Source organism: Jaculus jaculus, chromosome X (assembly GCF_020740685.1).
Source record: "Jaculus jaculus isolate mJacJac1 chromosome X, mJacJac1.mat.Y.cur, whole genome shotgun sequence".
NCBI lineage: Eukaryota > Metazoa > Chordata > Mammalia > Rodentia > Dipodidae > Jaculus > Jaculus jaculus.
In genome coordinates, this window is record NC_059125.1 from 38,448,256 (window position 1) to 38,468,807 (window position 20,552).

The 20,552-nt window shown below is 37.3% G+C and overlaps 1 protein-coding gene across 1 annotated transcript in view; it reads left to right on the forward strand.

The window, feature by feature from the left end:
• Lancl3 (LanC like 3) overlaps nt 1-20,552 on the forward strand; it is a 94,555-nt gene that overhangs the window by 57,464 nt on the left and 16,539 nt on the right. The window contains exons 2-4 of the mRNA XM_004665731.2: nt 7,066-7,189; nt 10,366-10,563; nt 18,910-19,117. Coding sequence (XP_004665788.1) covers nt 7,066-7,189; nt 10,366-10,563; nt 18,910-19,117 — 530 coding nt within the window. The remainder of the gene's footprint in view (nt 1-7,065; nt 7,190-10,365; nt 10,564-18,909; nt 19,118-20,552) is intronic.

Below are 20,552 nucleotides of genomic sequence, written 5' to 3' on the forward strand. Positions count from 1 at the left end.
CCCTGTTAATTAATAAGATTAAGAAGACTGACAAAAATGAGACATACTTTAGATGATAATATATGGAGCAGGATATGGATTTACTTAAATTATCCTCTTAAATGTCTGTGATAACAGGGATACTGTGTCCTTGGCTCACTGATATTATAATGAACCATAGGACTCGACTCAATTTAAACAACATGTCTTTGTGTAAGATGGGACTTTAGTTTTACTACCTTAGAAGGTTTATAAATCCTTCTTTGCTTACTTTGGGTCATACTGCTTGGCTGTGCACTTTCTAAGAACGAGAAGCCTGCTCTGTTTCTGTTATTCAGTACTAACAATATGGACTTCATGAAGGCTCATTTCTAAGAGATATTCTTTGGAAAGCTGTTTTGCTCTTAACAGAGCGCATGTACCAGTTTACTCTTTAGTTCTAGATTATATGGTATCAACTTTAAGTCTAAAAATACATAGACTGTAAAAGCTCAAAAGGCTGGAGAGATGGCTTAGTGGTTAAGTCGCTTGCTAGTGAAGCTGAAGGACCCAGGTCCAATTCCTCAATACCCATATAAATCAGATACACTAGATGTCTGAAGTTCGTTTGCAATGGCTAGAGGCCCTGGCGTGCCCATTCTCTCTGTATATATCGCCTCTTTTTTTTTTCTCTCTCTCTTATAAATAAATAAAATATTTTTAAAAGCCTTTATCCTCAAAGCCATTGGTATCAAAAGTTGTTTTCTTGTAATTGATAGTCAAATGACTGCATCTTTTCAGAGCAGAAGCTCATGCTATCACAAGTATGAAAGAACAAAGGATATAGATGAAATAAATATCTAGAGGAAATATGCAAAGTAATATCATATTCTTACTGCTTCTTCTATGTCTGGTGTGGTATTGAACCAGTGACTCTGCATTCAACTCAGATGGTCCCTCAGGACATTTTAGGACAACTGCATAAAAGTTTTGATGGTATTGAGCAAGGTCCAGGTTGGTAATTCTAGAGCCTCCTGACTTTTCTTAAGACAAAACAATCTTAAACTTTTGTTTAAGATTGGCTGTCAGATCAGTTTGAGAACAGTGGCTTGACATTAACAATTTATACTCACTGAGTTGTCACCCTAAAATACCTATTTTCTATATTGCAAAAATCTTCCTTTTTGTTCTACCTCTTTTCAAAAATGTAATTTAGATGGTGTACAAGAAAAATGCATACTTACAATGAAATTACCACATATTCAACTAATAATTAAGGTTTAGGAAGAAAAATCTTTTAGCAAAATTTGTAGATCAAACTAAATGTGGTGGCACACACCTGTGATTTTTACCATTCTTGAGGCTGAGAAAGGCCAACCAAGCTACATATTCAGACCTTATCTTAAAGTAAATCTTTCTACAGTAAACAAAATAACTAACTCTGTTCCTGGGCTTTAAAGCATAAGACACAGTTACTGATGGTTCTTTATGATTAAATAAAACTTACATATCAATTGATTCATTAGATGGACTGTGAAAGGAACTTGTCTCTTGGAACTCTATATAGAAGTGGTAGGAAAGTGTGAGCACTATCTTTAGTAGCTGTTCTGCAGATCAAAAAAAAATTGTCCTATTCTTCTATCAACCTTCCTTTTCCTCCTACATAAATAAAAGACATAGTCATTATAACTGGAAAAATGTCAGTGGAAAGTCAGATTTGTATAATTTAGATGTACATTGTTGTCAGGACTTAAGTTAGTATTGGGATAATTTTAAGAATTCATAGGTAGGTAACCTTTGTTAAAACAGTGTTTCTAAAACCTTAAGGTACATGCATACAACTTGATGATCTGGCTAAAATTCAGAGGGTCTGGGACAGAACCTAGGAACCTTCATTTCTATCTAGCTTCTAGGTGATATCCTGACTTCTGGTCCATAAAGCACACTTTAACACTTTAAGGAATAGAAACCTCTCAGATCTCAAATGTCTCAAATGAAGTGTGTGTGTGTGTGTGTGTGTGTGTGTGTGTATGTGTGTGTGTGGGGGGGGCTTATACAGGATGTCTAGCCACCACAGCAGTGGAGAAAAGTTTGGTGGATGGTGGATAAATTCATCCTTTAGACCAAAATAAGAATAGTTTATTGAGTACACTGTAAGAGGGCAACAGGGTGGGCAGTAACTAGAATACTACAGTCGTCTTAATGAGCTTTTCACAGAATTTTAAGACAGATCATTTAAGACTAGGGTCCCTATCCTGTATGCATCAGGCATTGTTATTTTGGTTGAAAAGACCCAAGATGTCAGGTGGCAAAGCTGATGTGTTTGTGTGGAAGGTGGAGAAGTGAAAAATGAAAGCATTGACTTTATGTCTATGCCCATTTGGGTTAGGATCTTTTGCACAAACAAAAATAAAAACAGAAAGACATCCAGCAGGAGACTGTCTAAAATGACTGTGGTAAAGAGAAAGATCAAGAGGACAGAAGTGTATGTTCTATAGAAACTGGACAAAGAACCGGAAGAGAGGATCCCTAAACTATTAGGTACTAAATATCACTGTTTCTGCTACAGTATCTGCTCCAGTCTCTTTTCAATCTTACATTTAGGTGGTTTATGTTATTATTCTTTTTCATAGAACCTGCTTACTGCTTCTAAACCTCAGCTTGTTCATGGTGCCCAGATCTATCTCTTCACTTGTCATAAACATCGACTGTGATTGCTGATAGCTTCATTTATTTCATGACATGCATTTCCAATTGTTAAGAAGAAGAATTTCATTTGAGTTCACCCTGAACTACATAGTGAATTCCAGGTCAGCATGGGCTAGAATGAGACCATACCTGGAAAATCAAACCATATCAAAAACAAAATAAGAAAAGAAGAATTTGGTAGCTTAGTATGTCTTAATACACCCAGGACTTAGGACTTGGATCCATTATCAAGGACCTAATCAGTGTGGATGCAGAAGGGCTAGTGGTATTTGACACACGGATAAATAAATACAGCTAGCAGTTCACAGGAGCTATGTGCCAGGATGTTATCTGTGGTAAGGTAAGCATGTTGTAGTGTGGTCTATTTTATTCATTTCCTTAATGAAGGTCAACTTTGCATGGAGTTGATTCAGTCATAGTATGGTTTTCAGGCAGGGCCAAGAAACATACCATTTGTTTTAATGCTCTTTCATCTCTTCATACTCAGAGGCCAGGCTAATAATAATATAAGATTAGTGAAGGGAATCAGTTAAACTAATGAAAATGCTCAAACCAAAGCACTGCAGACTTGCTTTGCATTTTTGAGGTTTCTTTATTTTTAACTCAACATGAAAAAAAGAGACTGAAAAAAACTAATGAATTCAAAATATCAATGCAGTATAGGCCTTTGATGTTATAAATTCAGGAGAGGGAACTAGGCTTCCTTTAATAAAGAAGGACTTGATGGGAAGGAAGCCCCTTTCTGCATCTCCAATCACTTTTTTCCCCACTGGAAAAATCTGTTTCCTTATTGCCAGGATATCAGAATATTTCAGAAACCCAGAGGCCATTTTCTTGGAGAGAGTGAATTTTCCCTTTCACCTTCCTGTGTGCTTGAAGCCGAAAATAAAGTGGTATTTGAGAAAACAGACAATTGAGAGAATAAAATCTAGCTCATAACCCTAAGTCTCTTCCCTGCTCATCTGTCTGTACTGATTGTTCATAGGGTGGGGAGAAAAGAGGCACAAAGACTTTTAAGAAGAACTGTTTTCAGCTTTTATTTGCTGATCAGTAAACTCAAGGGTAGGTCTTGTCTGTTCCTAGAGATAAAGAACTGTGTGCATAAATGCTCTCTATCCTACCAAGCAAGCACCCATATTCTCTTTGTTTTCCCACAGTGTTTCTGAGAGATAAGAAGAAACCACCCAGACATGATGCATGACTAAAGGAGGTTTTGAAATAATATTTCATAAATTTTCCCTGTTCTGAGCTGTGTATAAGGGATGGAAAGAATAGGTAACAGCATCATATATAGCACAAAGTGATATATTATCTGGCTTCAAAACAAGTAGGCAAATGCATACACATATGAACAAATGAAGCACATGAATAAATGTTCAAAAGGGAACAGAATAAACCATTTTTAAATTATGGGTATGAAAAATTTGAATTTTAATAATTTAAATGAAAACTTAGTGGCTATTTCTACTGCAAAAATCACTGTCACATGGACTCAGAATTAATATAGGGCAGAGAGGCATACAGCCAAAGAACATTGTTTATTTTTGGAAAAATGAGGGATGGAATCAAGATAGAATCCTTTGAGGCTTTCAGTATGTTTCTGAAAGAGATCCAGCATGAAGGAGTTGATTTGAAATTAACAGTTCAAGAATTTAAGTAGAATTGCCGGGCATGGTGGCGCACGCCTTTAATCCCAGCACTTGGGAGGCAGAGGTAGGAGGATCACCATGAGTTCAAGGCCACCCTGAGACTACAGAGTTAATACCAGGTCAGCCTAGACCAGAGTGAGACCCTACCTTGAAACACCCCCCCCCCAAAAAAAAAGAATTTAAGTAGAATTAACACTGAAAATAACATCTGTTAGTCTAACCAAAGCACAAAATGTTTTCAATAGCATATGAAAACTTTGGCCATAAATGAATAGGAGCAGAATAGGAATTCACTTAAGAGAAATTTGCTTTTATATTAAGGAAAGACCTAGGGCTGACTATAGATGGTAGTAAGGATACATAGGATTATAGGGTACTCAGGGGTCTGGACGAAATGAGGGGTGTTGCAGTCTGGTTCGCAGTACTGGTAGAAGTCACCCAACCAAGAGCAGCTTCTGGGAAAAAGAGATTTATTTTGGCTTACAGGCTCGAGGGGAAGTTCCATGATGGCAGGGGAAAACAATAGCATGAGCAGAGGGTGGACATCACCCCTTAGCCAATATAAGGTGGACCACAGCAACAGGAGAATGTGCCAAACACTGGCATGGGGAAACTGGCTATAACATCCGTAGGCCTGCCCCCAATAATACACTCCCTCCAGGAGGCATTAATTACCAAATATCCATCAGCTGGGGACCTAGCATTCAAAACACCTAAGTTTATGGGGGACACCTGAATCAAACCACCACAAGGGGTAAACTCAAGAAATACATACATAGAAAGCTAATAACATTAAGTTGAAAGCTATGGCATAATTGTTTCTGAGAAGCTAAGCCTAAGAAAGAAAAACCTCTCCATCTCTAGGTTCATGAACTTTATATGCTTTGTTTTCGAGTATGTTTTCAAAAATATTATTTATTTATTTATTTGACAGAGAGAAAGAGGGAGAAAGAGAGAGAATGGGCACACCAGGGCTCCAGCCTCTGCAAACGAACTCCAGATGCGTGAAACCCCTTGTGCATCTGGCTAATGTGGGTCTTGGGGAATCGAACCTAGGTCCTTTGGCTTTGCAGACAAATGCCTTAACTGTTAAGCCATCCCTGCAGTCCGTGTTTTAGACTGCTTTTGACACAGGGTCTTGTTATGTAATCCATGTTGCCCTCAAATATGAGATCACCCTGCCTCAGTTTCCCAAGTGCTGGGATTATAGGTGTGTACCACGTTTAGCAACAGTTTCCTCTTTAAGTAATTATCTTTTCTAAATTAAGTCCTAGATTTGAATAAACCAAAACCTGGATTATATTTTATCCTGCTAATATTTGGTAAATTAAGTTATCACTTAAGTCATTAGGAATTTTTTCAAAAACAGTTGATGATCCTAATGCCAGATGTAGGTAGAAAAATGAAATTGTGTATCTTAGGAGAGAGGCCAAATTCCAGTGAACTTTTCCTTGATCCCGGATTCATTCAAACCAGCAAGATGGAAGGTAACTTTTTTTCCTGGTTAATCTGACCAGGACTTTTCTGTGTTGTCTGTCATGTTCACTATCATATTGCCACCATCTAGAAGAAGTTTGACTGGAGTAGTGACTTATAAAATTAGGGAGGGAGAAAAATAAACAAGGTTAAGAGGAAGGAAAGGAAGTTTCCCTTTTCATACCACATAAACTAACACATACTCATCTGTTTGCAAGGACCCCATTAGAAACTCAAGTTCTCTGTCAGACTTCAGGGATCCAAAATGACCCAATGTCACAGTCTAATTCAAAGAACTGATAATCTAGTGAGCTAGAAAACACAAGTACTAAGTACTTTACCAGAACAAGAGGCCTGGTGATACACGGGATAAGCTGAAGGATACATCCAAACTCCCCAAGAGATGATAAGTCATAGAACATAGTGAAGATCTTGACAGAATCTTAATAAGCTCCTCAATGCTTTGAAGGCTTAAGAACATTTTGAATCTTCACAGCTCTAAAGCTGAGTGTATGTGGGCACATTGAACAAAATGTAGAACACTGCAAGTCCTTGAATTTTAACCATTCTCTATTCAGAGTCATTCTGATTCTTTAGTTGTGTTGTCTTGGCAAATTGGACATGGCTTTCATTCAGGTAATGCAAATGGCTGTAGGAAATTTGTCTTGCAGCAGCTTGTTATAGAGACATGGCTTTATAAGCACAGTCTAAATGACTGGCATCTGGGACAGACTTGCACCATACCATATACCCAGAGTAACAACTTTGTTAAACACAACCCACTAGCACCACTAGTTCTTCCCTCAGCAAATTCTTATTCTTATGACAAGAATATCTCACCTATATGGATGGTCTTTACATTTTATAACAGCCACCAGCAGTAAAAAATGTGTTTTTTCACTGTGACAAAAAATTTCTAAAGAGGCTAGATGAACTTGAAATTAAAATGGGGAGAATAAGTAGCAAAACAGTGGAGGGAGCCTGGAAATCCTGCTGGCCAGGGTTCAATTCCCAAGCCACCTATGTAAGCCAGAGGGGAAAAAAAAATAGCACAAGTGCCATTTGTAGTGGAAAGAGGCCCTGGTGTGTCCCCAGCCCCATACACATGTGCAAGTAAATAATTTCAGAAAGAAATTTTAGTTACTTAAACTTATGTACATATAGTAAAGAATGCTGGGGATATTCTGATGGCCTTTTAAAGCCATAAAATCTGATGCCTAAAGTAGGGGAGACAAGGATCCTGCTTTGACTTTTGCTTTGTTACTTTACTTAGGTACTGACACCAGCACAGATCAAATCAATATGCCAGGCAATTTTGGACTCTGGGAAGCAGTATGCTATGAAAAAGAGGAAACCATTCCCGTTGATGTATTCTTACTATGGAACTGAATACTTGGGTGAGTGGTGCCAAACTGTAGGCTGAGGGGAGTCTCTATTGTCAATACTGGGTAAAGAATGAATGCCTTCTGTTTGTCATAGGCCATTATTATTCATTAACTCAAAATGTCTTAACAAGCTTGAAATGAATATTAATATATTATAAATCATCACAAGTTACCTTTCAGAAATGTAAGTATTTTAATGGTTACTTTCACTAAGGATTAAATAAAGACTAAAATCTTTATTACTGTCTATTAATTGATTTATTTACTTAATCATTTATTCTAGCTGGAATCTTAATTGTCCAAGCTGGCCTTGAATTCCTGGGCTTAAACAGTTGTTCTGCATCTGCTTTCTGAGTAGCTGAAACTATAGACATAGACCCCCCCCCTGACCTGGTTTATCTTGTTTGAAAGAATGTGAACAATTTTCATATTGATTATAGGTAATGCCTTTAGATAGGGAAATATGATTTAACTACTAACCTTTATAAAGTGTTTAGTAATATTACATTTATCACAGGCAACTGAATTGAAGTGACTAATGTTCAGCTCTGGTCTATTTAAGGTGTAAGTTAGTTCCTCCCATTTTGACTGGTTGCACTCCTGAGCAGAGTTGTAAGGTCCTTTATAGACCACTTGCCTCTTCTTTCAGGCTCAATATGTGTATCTCCCTAGCATGGTCTTCCTCCCACACAGAAACTTGTGAGATATCATTATACTTTTGTGCACATTCCTTTTGCCTATAATGTCTCACTTTGCACAAACCCTTCATCTACTTGTAACAATCAGACGTAAAGATTTTGTATTAATATTATGAGATCTACTTAGATACACTGGAGAAGAAATGTTTTAGATTGTTTTTCCCCTGAAGCAACTTGGGTAACATCCAATTACTCTACCCACAATTTTATTGGAGTCCTCATATCACAGTATTATGAGTAGCTTACCAACCCGACCGCCCTAATGGGCTTGTATACTTTCACAATGAGAATTTGCTGTCATTTAGCTTTCTGATCCCTGAACCTTTGCCACCTAATCTGCACTTAATGAAAGCACCTAAGTTAGTGAATTGATGAATGGCTATTGAGCAACCTTAGTGAGGTTTGTCAAAGAAGTTCTACGTTCTAAGTTTCTATAGGATAAGGCTAGAAACAAAGATTTGAGTATAAATGATTAATTTCAAGGATTATGCAATAACTCATTTATAGAGTACTTAAGAAATGTGACAAGGAAGGGAAAGAAGCTAATTGAGATATAATCATTAATGCCTGTGGGCAACACATTTGCAATGTTGTGACAAAGTGCTTGACATAAATAACTTAAGGTGACACAGATTTATTTGGCACATGGTTTCTGAGGTTTCACTCTGTGCTCACTTGGTTCCATTGATTCTGTGCTCTGGGCCCATGGTGGGGCAGAACATCATGTTCATAGAAGCATGTGACAAAATTTACTCATCTTATGGTGAATGAGAAGTAGATACTGAAGACCAGGTATAATATTCGAAAGCACACCTCAAGTGGCATATTTCCTTCAAGTAGACCTTGCCTTCTATTTTCCACAGCTTTGCAAAATGACACCAGCACTAGAGACAAAGATTTCAATACATGAGCCAATAGGGGACATTTCATATTCAAACTCTAAGAGGCTCAGTTCCACTAGTGACTCATAGAGATTATACAGAATATTCATTAGAATTTTCTCAGCTTTAGGCTATTTATCCACCATCTCCTTGTTTTATGGGTTGACTGGTCCAGGGATGTTAATTCTGTAATTCTCTGAACTGAGAAATTGAGATCCTAGCCAGTGACTATATATAGTATGAACCAAGTTCATATAGAATGCATAAACACTTTCCTGAAAAGTAAGCTTTCCTCAAACAATTATAGTAATAATTATTATATATAAATATGTAATGCATATATATATATTGAATATATGACTACATATGTTTCATATATTATAATATTACATATTATATATTAAGTAATATTCTATATCCATAAATAATGTAGGAATAATATAGGAATTGGTTCAAATGACTATGGGCTAAAAAAGCCAGACCTAGGAAAGTGAATGCTGTAAGTTTCAGTTTGAGTACAAGTCCACAGGAGAAGATTAATGTCTAAGCTGAGAATTCTTTCTTCACTATTTTGTTCTATTCAGGCCTTCAATGAATTCAGTAAGGCCTACTTACATTGGAGAGGACAATTTTCCTTACTAAATCTATAAGTTAAAATATCATTGTCATCCAGAAGCACTCAAAAACACAAAGACACCCAGAAATAATGTCTAATAAATGTCTGGCCAACATGTAGCCTAGGTAAGTTGCCACATAAAATTAATTATCACACTCCTGGTACACACCTACCATAGAGTACTTGATTCCTTATGTTCAAATTATTTTCAAATCTGGCTCTCTTTCTGGACTGGATGGAGAGCTCCTCAAAGTTATGAGAAGCCTCATATTAACCTTTGTATCCCTATTGTGAGACAGTGCTCAATACACAAGCGTTATTGTGAAGAATTATCTGGGTTAATGAATGAATCATTAACATAACAAGACCAATTGTTTTCAAAGATTTTGGAAACATTTTCATAGAAATTTATTAATTATAAGGATTTAAAAATATCTGTTCTTATGCTGGGCATGGTGGTGCACACCTTTAATCCCAGCACTCAGGAGGCAGAGGTAGGAGGACTGCCATGAGTTCGAGGCCACCCTGAGATTACATAGTGAATTCCAGGTCAGCCTGAGCTAGAGTGGGACCCTACCTCGAAACAACAACAACAAAAACAACAACAACAAATCTGTTCTCTAAAATAGGCTTATCAATAAGCTTCTTCTATGAAGAGCTTACTAGTAAATATTTTATTTAGAATTTGTGGTCCCTATGTTCTCTGTCACAAATGCATTTTATGCTTAACATGAAAACTACAATATACAATGTGCAAATGAATGAGTATGGGTATGTTCCAATAAAATTTTATTTTCAAAAGCAGTCAGTGGGACAGATTCGGTCTGCAAGCTGTAGTTGCCTAGTTTATCAGCAGCTTAACTGCGCCAATGCCATATGTGCTTTCAAGTAATATTTCCATTAAAAAAAAAACTCTTGTGGTTATCTTTTCACTAAAGCAAGCTGTCTTTACTCTCTATTGGTAGATGAATCATATTTTGTTTGTCCATATAGGGGCAGCTCACGGCCTGTCATCCATTCTCCAGATGCTTCTTTCTTACCATGAGCACCTCAAGCCCTCAGATCGGGAGCTGGTATGGCAGAGTGTGGACTTCCTCATGGAACAGGAACAGAACTGCAACTGGCCACCTGAGCTAGGCGAAACCATCGAGAGAGAGAATGAGCTGGTTCATTGGTGCCATGGTGCTCCAGGTCTGAAAATGGGGTCTTATATATAGCTTAGACAAGTGGAGATTTCTGTGAGACTACTACTCATCCATGGCCATAGCTATGTGAGATAACGAAGCCAAATTGAATTTTCAGAGCCCAAAATGCCTTGATCCATAAAAGACTTCTAGAAATAGTTCTATACTATTTAAGAATATATAACCCATATTTATTTATATATAATATTAAAATAACACTTCTTAACAAATATATAATATGAGCCTGATATACAATAAAAAAAAAAATTAGGGACTTGGAAGGAGGCTGTAGTAGAGAGAATGCTTAGCTTGCTCAGAGTTCTGGGTTCAATCCTGAATTTACGCACAAAAACCAATAGCCCCATATTGAAAAGCAAAAAAAGTGGATTTAATTGTAATAATATTATGTAACTTAAATTTTATCATTTCAAAAGGCAACCAATTTAAAAATCAAGATTATTATGGTGGGAACATAGCTCAGTTAGTACAGCACTTGCCTGGCATGTGGAAGGTATGTGGTTCAAAGTCTAGAATCACAAACAAGAAAAAGTTCATTCACATTTTAAAAAGTAAGTAATAAAACTAGTGTCTATTTTACACTTATATTACATGTCAATACAAATTAACTGCATTTCAAAAGCTGGCAGCCACAATGGAAGATGCAGATCTGGAGCTTGGCTATGCTGGAATTAAGCCTTGAAATTTATTATAACCCCATTAACCACTTCATTCTACCCTACCTGTTATTTAGTCTTTTGCAGGGGGAACATTTAAAAGAAGTTACATTCAAATGAAGAGATTAATTTTGGTTAATTGGGAAAGGGAGACTTTTAAATATCAGCATAAAATTTTTAGAATAAAAATTGATTTAATCTTCAAAGCTATATTTCCAGAGTATAATTTTAGGTTATATTTAACTACTCTTTACTTTGTCCCTTGATTTTCATTATGTCCATTTAATTCATGTTCTTTGATCCGACTGTAATCCTACTTTTTCCTTGGTATAGCTTGAGCTGATAGATGATGTAGATCATCATTTATTGCCATATTTCTTTTTCTGCCTGCCACAGTCAACTACAGAAGGAACTTCAAATAATGTGTTTGTAAAAGTACCAGGGCATTGTACATTTTGTCCATGCTAGTTCCTGTCAGGTATAATTTTTGTCTATTACTTCCTGCTTTAACTTTTTTGGAAAAGAAAAAAAATGGTATTATTGCCATCCTAGAAATTATATTTCTGCTTGTTATGCTCAATACTTCCATTTTCTTTTTTTTTTTTTTTTTTGGTTTTTCGAGGTAGGGTCTCACTGTAGCCCTGACCTGGAATTCACTATGGAGTCTCAGGGTGGCCTCGAACTCATGGCAATCCTCCTACCTCTGCCTCCCGAGTGCTGGGATTAAAGGCGTGCGCCACCACGCCCGGCTAATACTTCCATTTTCTATACCCTTTAATCATTCTCAGTGGTGGTCTCTGGATATTCTCCAAGCATACTGGATCCTTGAATTTTGGAGATGACCTAAATTAAATATAGACTATTTTTAAATGATTCAACTTGTGCTAGTAAAATCCTTTAATAGAGTGGGAAGATAATCTACTAAAATGAGTGAATGTGCCCCTTAATTGATGTAGGAATTTTGAAAGGCAGCTATTCCACCCTTTTGTACCCCAAATACCACCTGGCTCAGCAAATCATGGTCTATGGCAATGTAGAAAGATTCATCACATTGCATGTGGGGGACTACATTTATGCTTCTTTATCATCCATGCTAAGTGTTTTGAGAAGATTAACTTTATATTGCTCCAAAACAAAATACTTAGTCCATGTATTTACTGGATAACCAAAAATAAACCAATGCACAAATGAACAAGAAACAAAATGGGTCCTATTATTTCTGCTAACTTTGAATGCCACCTCAAGGATATGTCTCTGACTTTTAAGAGATACTCTAAAACAGTATCAAATGTTTACTGGTAATTACAGGCCAAGGACAGTAAAGATCTCAATAAAAGGGGCAGCAGTAAATTCTCAAAATATGCTAACATAGGAAATGGCCTGTAAAAAGTTTTATTTGTTTGGGAAAAAATAGATTTATAAATAGCATAGGTTGTTTGGGGTAACAGACCAATCCTGCGATTAAAAACCTGCCAGAGGTAATCCACAACATAGAGTATTATTAATGCTGTCTTACCTCCCTCTGTTTGTTATTTACTTTCCTTTAGCTAACTCTATGATGACACTAATTTTTATTTATGCAATGGAGAAATCGTTCTTGATTTTAAGTTACTAATTCTGAGTTCTAATTAAAACCCCAGCACTAACCAACTAAGTGACCCTGAGAAATGTCACCGTGTGAAATGAGCACATTAAGATGGAATAGTAGACCTTGTAATTTTGTCACCATAGGCACCTTTTTATACCTGCAGCCTGGCCTTTCCTGAGGGACATATCTCAGATACTTTTATAAACAACCCCATTTATAAATACCTATGGTGGCATGGTAAAATATTGCAGGAAGACTCATATGATCCCTTCACAACACTGATGACCCTGAAATACAGAATGGAAGTCATTTGTAAAATGATTTAAAAAATCAAAACTGCTTTGACTAAAATAGCCTCTCCTTCCCAACTGCATCAGGTTACATCATTACTGTGTAACACTGACATTGCATTTTCTGTACTGTGTGTGAAACACAGATGTGAGCATTTTTTTGTTGTTGTGTTCAAGGTAGAGTCTCACTCTAGGTCAGGCTGACCTGGAATTCACTATGTAGTCTCAGCATGGTCTTGAACTCATGGAGATCCTCCTACCTCTGCCTCCCAAGTGCTGGGATTAAAGGCATGCACCACCACACCTGGCTGATGTGAGTATTTTTTTTTAAAAAAATCATTTCATAAAGGCTCTTGGGGAGGTGACTTTGATGAAAGAACAAATGTTTTAAAGCACAGGTTGCTCACTAAGTATTGTAATGCCTCAGTAAAATTACATATCCTGGAATGGACCTGGGTGGTAATTTTCCAATATGTTGAATCTACAGGCTCCAAGTCTAGCTGTCATGAGTCCATGGAGATTCCACTTTTCTATGATTTAATCTTGAAACCATCTTTATTAAGCAATGATTTATTTCAGGGTTGAAGAGATTGCTTGGTGGTTAAGGCACTTGCCTGTGAAGCCTAAGGACTGAGGTTTGCTTCTCCAGGTCCCACATACACCAGATGTCCATGGTGGTGCATGTGTCTGGAGTTCGTTCTCAGTGGCTAGAGGCCCTGGTGTGCCCATTCTCTTTATTTCTGCCTCTCTCTCTCTTATAAATAGATCAAAAACAAATGTTTAATTTCATTCCCCAACTGTGTTTGTTAGTCATATATTGTTGCTGATTTGAGTTTCTTATTATTGAACACTTATTAGTGTTCCCAGGAAGGAAAGCTTCAGTCATGAACTGATGAAGATGATGTGAGGTAATGGAGAAAGGCATGTGATGCAGACAGGTTTGCAATGCTGGTAGAAATCACCTGACCAAGAGCAGGTTTTGGGAAATAATGATTTATTTTGGCTTACCGACTGGAAGGGAATATCCTCGATGTCAGGGGAAGACAATGGCATGAACAGAGGGTGAACATCAACCCCTGGCCAACATAAGGTGGACAATAGCAACAGGACAGTATGTCAAACACTGACAAGGGGAAACTGGCTGTAACACCCATAAAAGCCTGCCCCCAAGAATACACTGCCTCCAGGAGGCATTAATTCCCAAATCTTCATCAGCTGGGAACCTAGCATTTAGAACACCTAAGTTTATGGGGGACAGCTGAATAAAACCATGACATTCTTCCCCTGGCCCCTATAAACTGATAACCATCCATGATATAAAATACGATGCATTCAGTTCCCATAGTTTTTATCAATCTTAATGATGTTCAAGCATCCCCATAATCCAAGGTCTTTTAAGTGAGCCATAATACCAAAAAAAAAAAAAAAAACTTCAAAAAACCCATAATGGGACAGAATAAACACTCACACTGAAAAAGATGGCACTGGGCATAGCAAAGAAATAATCAACCAATACAAGATTTAAACAGGGCAAATATCAAACTCTGTAGTTCCAAGTCCAATAGCTCTAGCCAGTGAAAAGTCCAAGTCCAATAATTCTAACCAGCAATGATTTCTCTGGAGTTCCAATTCAGCCCCTTCAGCTAGGCTACTCACAGTCCTGTAAAACTTCATCTTGGGCAGCAGCTGTCCTCAGAAGCCATCTCATGGTCCTGGAATCTGCACTGGGTTTCCACCGCAATCCACGGTTCATCCTTATAGTTCCATTGGATCTCCATGCAGGCTTCCAGAAAATCTGCTTCATACTGTCCATGGCCATTTCCAATACACAAGAGTGTGTTGCAAACTCAATGACCTTCTGTTTCCTGCATTTCTTATACTCCATAATACAAGGTGGCCTGCCAATTTGTTAATACACTGGGGAATAAAGCAGACTTTGAAGGACAGGACACTCCTTCGGCATTCAGCCTCCTTCAAAAGACTGTATTTTTACTGTTGTCACAAGGTAGGTCAGCTGGCCCAACTTCAATGGTTGTAATCTCTCATAGAATTGCAGCTGAACAGACAAAAGTTTTGGCTCCAAGATTTCTTTTTGTGCCATATCCCTCTGCAAACACCAGTCCATTTCTACACAATTCAACCCTGCACAAGTTCTCAGGACACAAGCATAACAGCAAGTGTCTCACACAAATTGCTTCTAGCCCAGTCCAAGCAAAGCTCTTTCTCATACTCACAAGCTAAGCCTCACAGTCCATAGTTCTTACTGCACTTACTGCACTCTTTCAACTCTGACAAAAATAGTCCATCAAGCTGTACTTACAGCACTGCAAGGTGTCTCTCAGGCCCAGGTTTCAAATCCTTCCACATTCCTCTTAGAAATCAGCTCCAAAAGGCCAAAGCCACACAATCAAGTGTCTAGCAGCAAATGACACTGATACTTGGTACCAACATTACTGTAGCAGTCAGGTCTGCATTGCTGGAAGAAATCACCCAACAAAGAGCAGCTTTTGGGGACAAAAGGGTTTATTTTGGTTTACAAACTCAAGGGGAAGCTTCATGATGGCAGGGGAAAACAATGGAGAGTGTGCCAAACACTAGCATGGGGAAACTGGGTATAACACCCATAAACCCACCCCCAACAATACACTGCCTCCAGGAGGCCTTAATTCCAAAATATCCATCAGCTGGGAACCTAGCATTCAGAACACCTAAGTTTATGGGGGACACCTGAATCAAACCATGATAGCATGATTCACTTGGGTTGTTTGTATCACAAAATGGCCCTGGATATTATGCAGTCATTTGGCCTTCCCTTGGCTGGAACACCTCCTTCCTCAGCACAGTCTTTGCTTAGTGTCTGGAAGCAGCACATGCTTTCAGGAAAAACCTATAAGGCAAGTGGTCTTTATGATAAAACAAAGGAGTTTGACCCACCTGGAGAATAGCTTCATCCTGATTCTAAAGGAAGCTAACAGGCACAGATGATACAAAAAAAAAAAAAAAAAAAAAAAAAAAAAAAAAAAGGTAACTGCTTCTGTCTTGAGGCAAGAAAGTTGAACTTATAGCCTTCTATGCTAGAAACCATCTAAGGACCTGCAATTCAAGTCATGTTTAGTTGATATCTACAGAGCTACCAATTCCTGTGAAACCACTCTTGTACTAGCTTCATTTCCATTTTTTTTTCTGCCAACATAACCAGCCCAAAGCTATCATGCCCTTCTTTTTGTCTCTCCTTACAGCACCATGGGACACCTTCTCTATAAAATAATCACTGTGTCTTAAAAAATAAAAGCCAACAAATTCAGAGTAAGATGTTCAGTGGTTCCCTATTGCCCACATTAAGCAGTTCAAGATTACTAACTGAACTTTTAAAACAATCCATAATTTAAACCCAATTTACCTTTCTACCCTTCTGGTCTGGTAATTATGATTCTTCTCTCCACTGGTCTTGTGGTTTGTCTTCTCATGGCTCTAAACCTCTACCATTGTAATTTGGTTGACTAGTATGTTTTTTCCTTTCTTACCTTGGATCTGAAGTTTCCTACAACCTACAAAGCCAAGAATTTTCCTATTTCCATCAAAACTCTCCCCTGACTGTCTCTCTCAGGATAATGTCACCTTTCTGATGCCCCAAGTTTGACCTAGAGTACCAGTGCGTATGTGCCAGCAGGATCAGGATCAGGATGATATGTCTTATTTTGTATCAGTCAAATGTACATATTTTATCTCCTTTTTCAGACATGCCTTCCTAAAGGGCGTAAATCATCTTTAGAATTTATTTTAGATTTCCCTGGGCCAGAAATGACTTCATAATTTAGAAAAAAAAACTATTAACAAATAACAAAACATTAAAACCAACATGAGACACTTTAAAGGGTGTGGGCTGGGGGTACACCTGTACCTTGCACAGATGTCTTGCCTGTGAAACTTGTTGTGTCTATGACTATGCATATAATAGGGACTAAGTGACAAGTTTCAAATGAATGGATACAGTGAATGCATGAGTGTATACTTAAATAGGTTCAGTTCTTTTACAATCATCCTTTAGTTTATAAAGCTATTTGTTTCTAAAATTGAAGCAAAACACCTTGTAGGTAAACAGTGTCAGTCAGTGGTTGACTGGAAAGACTTGACTATTCTATGTAATGTAAATGAACATTTGGTCAACCCCTCCATTTAGTTCACTAATTAATGAGGACCAAAAAGTGTTATTGTTGTTTCAAAGAAAAATTCAGTGAACAGACAGAGGTGGAGGGAAGTGAAGTCAACTTCTCTCAGACAAAATATGAACTTCTAGGAACAGTAATCATTTATATTGCTTATTTTATTTTATTTTTTAGAGAGAGCAAGAGGGACACACACACAGAGAATTGGCATGCCAGGGCCTCAGCCACTGCAATAAAACTCCAGACACTTGCCACCTAGTGGGCATGTGCGACTTTGCTCTTGCCTCACCTTTGTGCATCTGGCTTACTTGAGATGTAGACAGAGATCAAACATAGGTCCTTAGGCTTCACAGGCAAGCTCCTTAACTGCTAAGCAGTGTCTCCAGCCGTATGATTGCTTTTCCACAAGACAATTTTATCTCAACCAAGTTGTAAAATAGCTTGTTAAAGCAATAGAAGGCAGAGTGAATCTGGATGAGTTAGTCAAGATATCTACTTCAGGTCCACCTTTCTCACTTTTAAGGTAATTGGGGAAGGTGGAGGGATGAAACCCAGGACCTTACACTTATTAAGCAAACATTCTACCACTGAGAAACTTTTCTTTATTTTCAATCTAGAAGTAAAATAGGCTATGTTGGATACAGAGTAGTATTGAGTTCCACCCTTTCTGAATGAGAATATTTTCTTAGGTACAATGATTTCTATTAATAGCTTTTGCCTCTCTTGTTAATGTTCTTACTTGTTATCTTTGTAATGAATACTACATTTGTTGACAAAATTTAAAGGAACATTTCTTTCCTTGGAGCATAGAGGTTGGGACTCACTTCACTACTAGAGAAATCTTGTTGAGGTTGTTTGAGGGCACAGCTATTCTTAGAAAGACTGCCAGTTTTGTTCTTAAGAAAGTGTGTATTATAAATATTTAGATATTACAAATTCTAAACCTTAGTGGAATAGTAAGTTCTATAGCCATATGTGCAAGTTTACCAGGGTGGATGTATCATTAAATATTAACCAATTTGCAAATAAAATTATAGGTTATTTGGTGTACTTTAGTTAAAATATTTCTCTCTTCAGGGGCCAATCCTATGACACAATTAAAACAACTCGAATGAATCAGACAGGGACAGGGTTACTCTACTATAGAATATTCTGTAGCCTAGCTAGTGAAGATGTGATTCCTGAAAGGTCACCTAGAATATCCCTACTTAGAAATTTAGTTTGGAATGTAGCTCAGTGATAGAACACTTACCTAGCATGGGTGATGCCTTAATTTTACCCCCAGTACCACAAAAACAAAACAAACAAAATGCATATCTCAGGCCATATGTTAGAGCTGGTATATTAGAATATGTGTGATGAAAGCCGGGCGTGGTGGCGCACGCCTTTAATCCCAGCACTCGGGAGGCAGAGGTAGGAGGATCGCCGTGAGTTCGAGGCCACCCTGAGACTACATAGTTAATTCCAGGTCAGCCTGGGCTAGAGTGAGACCCTACCTCGAAAAACCAAAAAAAGAAAAAAAAAAAAAAAGAATATGTGTGATGATTCATGATGTGCTTATAGTTTGAGAGATGTTATATATTAGTAAACCCTGAAAGTCACCTCTAATGTTATTTTTTTTTTATGTTTTCACAGGCATTGCCTATCTGTTTGCCAAAGCTTATCTTATTTCCAAGAAACCACAGTATCTGGACACGTGTATACGGTGTGGGGAACTCACATGGCAGAAAGGCCTATTGAAGAAGGGACCTGGGATTTGCCATGGTGTAGCTGGCAGTGCCTATGTCTTTCTGTTGCTGTATAGGCTTACTGGAAACTCAAAATACATTTATCGTGCCCAAAGGTCAGAAATTCTTATTACATATATTCTTGAAATTTTTGAGACTGGGTCTCTTATATCCCAGGCTGGTATCAAAGTTAATATGTAACTTAGAAGGATGGCCTTGAAACTCTAATCCTCCTGTCCCTACTTCCTTTGTGCCACCAGACTGGACTTATACATTACTGAAGTTTGAACCCAAGGTTTCATGTAACTAAGCAAACACTCTATCAACTGAGCTATGTCCCAAGCCCTGTTTTTAAAAATATTAATCTAACTAATTTGTGGAATATATAACACAGTCACTTGGCTTAAAAATACTATAGAACTATATAGACTTTTAAGTAAGCAGGTTTTAAAGGCTACCAGTTCAAAATCATTTCAAATACTCAATGTGTAAATTTCTGTGTAGCTTTACAAGTATTTCTTCAGGAAATATTTTACAATTATAATATATACCTTTTTTATACCTAGAGTTATGGATGGAACCCAGAGACTTTTGCATGCTAAACAAACATTCTACCCTAACCCTGAAAATTTAAAATTAATATTGAAGAGCCAATCTAACTCCATTTCAACAAGAGCCATTTTGATTTAATGACTAAGTTAATTTTCTGTTTCTCTATGTCTGATCTGGGGCCACAAATTGTCCCCTGGTTACTGCTCCTAAGATTACATATTCATAACGTTCTGGGAAGTACTTTAACTGTAATAGCTGGTCTGCTTCTGTCACCACGCTTGCTTGCCTCTGAAAAACCCCTACCCAGTCATTTAACAACTAACAGATTATCAAAAACCCAGAGGGTACCCTTCAAGTCAAGCTCCAAGAGACATCTGCCTCTGACAGAAAACAACAGAAAAACCCAAAAGACTATAGCCCTACTCTAGTCACTCCGAAAACTGACAAGTCTGTATACGACAAAAACTTAAAAAAATCAACATAAAAATAAATATAATGTACACTGTGCCTATTTAAAAAAATTACATGTTAAAATATATAAGAATAACTAAAAAATATATAAAATTACTATCAAAGTTAACTACTAAAAAGCTAAACTTATCTAAAAAAACTAAACTAAAAAATCCCAAAAAGATAACTAATATCAATCTTTGTTCAGTTGGTCTCTCTGGTTCAGTACTCTTATCTCAACCACAGCATGCCCTTTATTCCTTGTCTTACATGCCTTAATAATTGAGTCATGCATCCTACAAAACATTACTAATTTTATATCCAGACAAAAACTACTAAAATACTTACTCTTCATAAACATTATCAACCAATAAAGCCAATAAAAGTAAAAAAAAAAGCTATCAAAAATTTAACAAAGACACATAAAAAATAAAACGCCAACCTAACTCCATCTTAACAACTAAATCCATTTTAATATAATAACTAAATTAATTTTCTGTTTCTCTAAGTTTCTATGTCTAAACTGGGGCCACAAATTGTTCCCTGGTT